We start from the raw sequence: 6,974 nt of genomic DNA on the forward strand, positions 1-6,974 counted from the left end.
AGACGGAAAGACCACCAACCTGCCTGCGGTGAGTGAGTGAAAGGCCCTCGGAGTTAGCTTTATCGCAGGAGATTCCAATGATTCTGAAAGCTTTGGTTTCAACAGCGTGGAGACGAGCTAGGTGTGAGGCAGGAGCACCGGCCCAGAGGGGGGAACAGTATTCCATTGAGCTGTGGATGAAAGTCTTGTATGTGGTGAGGAGCTCAGGTGTGCCAAGGAAGGACTTCGCACGATGGAGGATGCCCAGTCGGTGACTGGCTTTGGAGGCCAGCTTGGAAATGTGGTTTTCCCAAGAAAGATCATGGCAGATAGTGAGACCCAAAAGCTTGAGCGACAGAACTTCTTGGAGAGGATTGTTGAGAAAGTAGATGGGAGGGTTTTCCAGTCGGTCCTTTCGGAGACATCGTAAGAGTGTGAGATTTGTCAGGATTGAAAGACATGTTCCACTTGTTTGACCAGTCTGTGATTTTGTCCAGGTCTGCAGAGAGTGAGGATGCTGCAGACTGCCGATCTGCGGGATGAGGAATGGAGCGGCAGAGAGTGGAGTCATCAGCAAAGAGATAGAGAGGATTTTCCAGAGAGTCGGAGATAGTGGAGGCAGATATTCATTTCAGGCAGATATTCATCAGACATTGTGGAGGCAGATCATTGATGAAGACCAGAAAAAGCACAGGGCCCAGCACACTACCTTGGGGAACTCCAGCCAGAACAGGAAGGGGAGAAGAGAGAAATCCATTCAGGGCCACACGTTGACTATGACGAGAGAGGAAAAGTTTGAGGAAAAGTTTAATTTTGTTCTCAGTTTGAGGAAAAGTTTATTTGGTCTTAGTTTGAGGAAAAGTTTACTTTTGACCTCAGTTGGAGGAAAAGTTTACTTTTGTTCTCAGTTTGAGGAAAAGTTTATTTGTTCTAAGTTTGAGGAAAAGTTTACTTTTGACCTCAGTTGGAGGAAAAGTTTACTTTTGGTCTCAGTTGGAAGAAAAGTTTACTTTAGTAAGTTTGATTCTCATCTGCAACATTGCTGAAAATTCCTCTAACCTTTTGTATAATATATGATTCCGTGTTACCGTTTCGACTCTTTAATGCGATGGCTTTACAGGTTATATGGAGCATTACCATGTATGAGGATATGCTGTATACTTATCATTGATTCAGATTTACATGTGACTGAATTAACTACAAGGTGTGTATTCCAGGCAGTAACAAGGATTATGGAGTGACAGTTGTTATCGGACAGGAGAGCAGCTCATCCAGCCTGCAGGAAGCTCCCTGCAGTGATGACTCCCCTGGAACGATTGCCCAACTCGAGGTTTGAATTGAATTAGTAACTATATTCCTTTTTGTATTAAAAAGTCAAGGCTCGTGTAACAGATCAGAACGTAATAGAACAAAAGGAATAGTAGAAACAGAAGGGAGGTGGGGACACCAACGGCAGGGTTGAGGGACAAAATAGTGGGAGACAGACGAATAAGGAAGGGGGCGCAGGGGAGGTCATACAGGTTGGACAGGATGGATACAAAAGCAAACACTCAGGAAGGAAAAACTGGAAGTATGGAAAGGGGTGAGCTTGGGCTTCGAACAGCTGTCTCGAAGACCTAGATGGTAGAATGAGATTGAAGAGAAAATGGAAGTTGGTTCCACAGACAGGAAAAAGAGGAACAAATATATAGAGGTGAGCAGTGATTCTAGACTTTGAGAGCTTCACCAGAAGGGGGTTGCGGGTGGACCACGTGTGCCCTGCAGAAACCTGGGCCTGGGGGAGGGGAGGGCAAAAAACGGAAATAACAAAGGGTACAAGACCAGAAAGGAGGCGATAGAAGACGGAGAGATCACCGACCCGTCTGCTATGGCAAGTGATAGGTCCATGGACTCAGGTTCATCGTGGGCATTTCAATGATCTTGAAGGGCTTGGTTTCTATGGTGTCTTTGGAGATCATGCTGAGGAGACACCCTTGCTGAATTGAGATCGTTTTGAGGAGAATACCGGCTGAGTGGAGGTAGCGCTGAGGACACTGGCTGAGGAGAACACCAGCTGTGTGTAGACCGTATTGAAGAGAACCCCCAGCTGAATGGAGATAATGCTGAGGAGAACACCGGCTGAGTGGAGATCATGCTGGGGTGAATACTGGCTGAGTGGAGACTGCGTTGAGGAGAACACCGACTGTGTGGGGTTCACGCTGAGGAGAGCTCCCAGCTGAATGGAGATCGTGCTGAGGAGAATACCGGCTGAGTGGAGATCGTGCTGAGGAGATCACACTGAGGAGAACACCAGCTGAGTGGAGATCATGCTGAGGAGATCACGCTGTGGAGATCACTGGTGGCTGAGTAGACTTGTGCTGAGGAGAACACGGGCTGAGTGGAGATCGTGCTGAGGAGATCACACTGAGGAGAACACCGGCTGAGTGGAGATCATGCTGGGGTGAACACCAGCTGTGTGGAGACCGCATTGAGGAGAACACCGGCTGTGTGGGGTTCACGCTGAGGAGAGCCCCCAGCTGAATGGAGATCGTGCTGAGGAGAATACCAGCTGAGTGGAGACTGCGTTGAGGAGAACACCGACTGTGTGGGGTTCACGCTGAGGAGAACTCCCAGCTGAATGGAGATCGTGCTGAGGAGAATACCGGCTGAGTGGAGATCGTGCTGAGGAGATCACACTGAGGAGAACACTGGCTGAGTGGAGATCATGCGGAAGAGATCACGCTGTGGGGATCACTGGCTGAGTAGACTTGTGCTGAGGAGAACACGGGCTGAGTGGAAATCGTGCTGAGGAGATCACTGGCTGAGTAGACATTGTGCTGAGGAGAACACGGGCTGAGTGGAGATCGTGCTGAGATCATTGGCTGAGTAGACATTGTGCTGAGAGAACACGGGCGGAGTGATCGTGCTGAGATCATTGGCTGAGTAGACATTGTGCTGAGAGAACACGGGCGGAGTGATCACACTGAGGAGAACACAGGCTGAGTGGTCACACTGAGGAGAACATGGGCTGAGTGATGACACTGAGGAGAACAGCAGCTGCAGTGAATATCCCACTGTAGTGAATGTCCCACTGTGGTGAATATCCTGCCATGGTGTATATCATGCTGTAGCGATATCCCGCTGTGGTGAAGATAGCGATGCACTTGCACATGCGCGGTCGATGTCCCGGTTCTGCGAGGTAACACATGTGGACCTGCCATGGTTGTAAAACCTCCTGTTTGAAGCTTGATGGTAACACATGTGGAATAAACATTTGTAGAGGGTAATTAATTGTATGACAGTACAATGTGGGTAATTTTTTTTTTGGGGGGGGGGATACAAGATCGAGGCTCGTGAAAGAGCTAACATTAATCACACAAAAAGTCAAACCGACACAAACCAACACATAAAACACAAAATAAGGGGAGTGGTAGACAAGATGGGGAGAGAGGGGGAAGGACACAAACACAACATTTGAGAGCAGGGACAACGAGAGAACTGTGGAAGGGAGAGGGCTTGGGGGGGAGGTGGGAGAGGTATAAAATATATGGACACTGCAAGGACTTCCAGGAAAGAAGTTGGAATTTCGAAAAAGTGTATCTGGGGTGAATTAGTGGGAGTAGAAAAGATCAAGGTTTTGGATGGGGGAAGATAAGAGATGGTGGTGAACAGCTGTTTTAAAGACCTGGAGGGAGGAGTGGGATTGAATGGAGTGGGGGAGTTTGTTCCAGAAGCGGGAGAAAAGGGGAATGAAAGAGTGAAGGTGAGCAGAGAGCCTAGATTTTGGCAGTTTAACCATAAGAGGGTTGCAGGCAGATCTTGTGCGACCTGAAGGAATATTTGGGGGACAGAGCCCAGAGAGAGCTGGGGGGGGGGGGGGCAAGGCCAGAGAGGAGTCGGTAGAAGACGGAAAGACCACCAACCTGCCTGCGGTGAGTGAGTGAAAGGCCCTTGGAGTTAGCTTCATCGCGGGAGATTTCAATGATTCTGAACGCTTTGGTTTTTAACAGCGTGAAGTCGAGCTAGGTGTGAGGCAGGAGCACCAGCCCAGAGGGGGGAACAGTATTCCATTGAGCTGCGGATGAAAGCCTATAACTTCTTATTAACCCCAAAGTCATTTTTGTAACAATACGTATCCACTCCTGTACTTTCACATCGTTAAACTTCAAATGTCTACTCGGGAGGTGGAAGACTATGCCCTGATGCATGTCAAAGGGGGACGCAGCAACTGATGCTACTCGACTGGCTTCCTTTGTTGGTGAGAGTGCAGGTGCCACTAGATCCTGTGTCTCCACAGCAAAGCCAGGTTGAAGCTGATCCTGTGAACCAGACATGGTTTACAACAAAGGGAGATAAGAATTCTCTACAAAATAAGGGTGAGTTCAAGTTTCATAATGAAATTTAAGCAAAGTGTGTTCGAAAGCCATGGCTTGTCCAATTACATGTGTATCTCGCACCCATACTATATAAAGCTATATTATCTTAAGTTTGAAGTTATTTTATGTATTGTTATGTTTGTAGGGGGTAGGCAATACTTTAGTCCAGGTAGAATTGCATAGGTAGTGTGCTCCGACTGTCTTGAAGAAGAAGAAACCCCATGTAATAAGTAGGAAATTTGTGTAGACCGTATGTCGTGGAAGAGCGTATCTTTGTCCCCATGAGAGGGGTGGGGTTTGTCAATTATCTAGGGATTAAGGGTAATTAATCCCCTGTATGTAATGGCCTCTGTTATTTTTCCTCTGTTCCTTATGACACCAGCAGCACACACAGATAGTAAGAAATCGCCCATTTATGACACTAAATAAAAACCAACCGGAAGCAGGACATTGAGCACTACTGCGGATAACATCTACCTGGTGAACACACAGGCACAAAAGGCCCATGAGGCCATGCCCTGCAGAGCAGTGATTGGTCCGGGATTTGATTGGCGCAAGGACTGGTAACGTGGGACTCGCTGATAGGAGCAGACACGGAGACGTTGTGGGACGACGTCAGAGCCTCGAGGACAAAACAATTAGAACGGCGGACATTTTCTCTCTCGGGTTCTGGATCTGGTGGTGAATGGTCGTGTCCCGACATCACTCTTCGTCTTGTTTTGGATCCCATAGCGAACAGTCGCTTATTGCCTCTTGCGTTGTGACATTGTCACTGTGCAGGCATTTTAGATCCCTGACTGGGTTTTTGACAATCGTGTGGAAAGGCAGTCGCGGCTCGTGGACTCTGGTGCGCTTGGCCGTTGCTTTGTGATGGCTGAGGGCCGTGCCGAGTGAATAAGAGGCAGCGGTGCTTGGTGGAGCAGAGACGAGTGGACGAGCGCGGCCTGCTCGCCGCACGCTCGATGGCCAGAGGAGCGAACTGTGCATGGAGGCCTGGTTTTCCACCCACGAGCTGTGCGGCAAAGCATGCGGTTCCCGCCAAGGATGCGGGGACCGGGACGATTCCTGAGGAGGTTCAAGAGCCGATTAGAGCTAAGTGACACAAATCACACATATTTATTTTCCAGTTATTTTTCCCATTGTCTGTATTCGGGTCTGTGTGGGGGCGCTCCAATTGGGAATTTAGTTTTATAGTGCATTCTTTGTGACTGGCATTTTCTTTAATAAAGCCGGCATTTTTGTAAATTTTAATTCTGTGTCGTTTGAGTTGATTAATTATCCAGGTGTGAAGAAGTCGGGTGGAAGCCATCCAGTTAAGTTCATCATCCCCATTTCCCTTGCATGTGAAGAATACCGTCACATTGAATTGAACACTTCGGAGTTAAAGCTCGTTTGGTCATCCGTGTCGCCCTGCGGTGTTCACTACAGGGTAGTCACGCGATAGTATCTTAAGTGTGATGACATCCAAGGTCACCTCCTCTCATGGATCACTGACCTCCACTTCCGTGATCCGCATGTAGCTCTTAACGGGATCCTCTCACTTCCTCTCCCTGTCAAGACTGGATTGAGTGCCCCCAAGGCAACGTCTTGGGCCTAGTCTTGTTCCTCATTTTCATCAAAGATCTATCTTATTCCTGAGAAAATCCTGCTGATCTCTTTTCTGATGATTCATTCTGATGATTCGTATCATTTCTCATCCTTCAGACAGGCAGACAGCAGCCACTGCAGGAGAATCAAGAGCTGGTCCAACATCTGTCCTTTTATGCCTTCACAAAATATTCCCACCCCTTGACTTTTTCACATTCTGTTGTGTTGGAGACTGAATTTAAAATTGATTAAATTGAGATTTTTTTGGTCGCTGATCTACACATAATATCTCAAAATGTCAAAGTGGAATTGTTTTTTTTAGAAATGTTTACAAATTAATTAAAAATGAAAAGTTAAAATGTCTCGAGTTAATAAGTATTCAATCCCTTTACTCTGACGCTCCAAATTGAGCTCAGGTGCATCAAATTTCCTTTGATCATCCTTGAGATGTCTCTACAACTTGAATGGAGTCCACCTGTGGGCAATTCAATTGATTGGACATGATTTAGAAAGAAACACACCTTTCTATATAACGCCCCACAGTTGACAGTGCATGCCAGAGCAGAAACTCTACCACGAAGTTCAAGGAACTGTCCGTAGAACTCCGAGATAGAATTGTGAGGCATAGATCTGGGGAAGGATATAAAACAATTCCTAGAGTGTTTAAAATTCCCAAGAGCACAGTGAGCTCCATCATTCGGAAATGGAAAGAATATAGAACTGACTCTTCCTAGAGCTGGCCGACAAACCAAACTGAGCAACCGGGCAATAAGAACCTTTTATCAGGGAAGTGACCAAGAACCCAATGATCACTCTGACAGAACCACAGAGTTCCTTGGCTGAGATGGGGGAACCTGCCAAAAGGACAACAGCCTATACAACATTTCACAAATCTAGGCGTTATGGGAGAGGGCCAGATAGAAGCTACTCCTGAGAAAAAGGTACATGACAGCACACCTGGTGTTTGCAAAAAGTAATGTGAAAGAATCTGAGAGCATGAGGCAAAATATTATGTGGTCTGATGAGACGAAAATTGAACTCTGGCCTGAATGC

The 6,974-nt window shown here is 47.2% G+C and overlaps 1 protein-coding gene across 1 annotated transcript in view; it reads left to right on the plus strand.

The window, feature by feature from the left end:
- The window catches only part of DMTF1 (cyclin D binding myb like transcription factor 1), a 62,350-nt gene that overhangs the window by 20,021 nt on the left and 35,355 nt on the right, over nucleotides 1-6,974 (plus strand). The window contains exons 4-5 of the mRNA XM_078776790.1: nucleotides 1,197-1,309; nucleotides 4,229-4,334. Coding sequence (XP_078632916.1) covers nucleotides 1,197-1,309; nucleotides 4,229-4,334 — 219 coding nt within the window. The remainder of the gene's footprint in view (nucleotides 1-1,196; nucleotides 1,310-4,228; nucleotides 4,335-6,974) is intronic.

This window comes from Myxine glutinosa, chromosome 4, assembly GCF_964187855.1.
Source record: "Myxine glutinosa chromosome 4, kmMyxGlut1.1, whole genome shotgun sequence".
NCBI lineage: Eukaryota > Metazoa > Chordata > Myxini > Myxiniformes > Myxinidae > Myxine > Myxine glutinosa.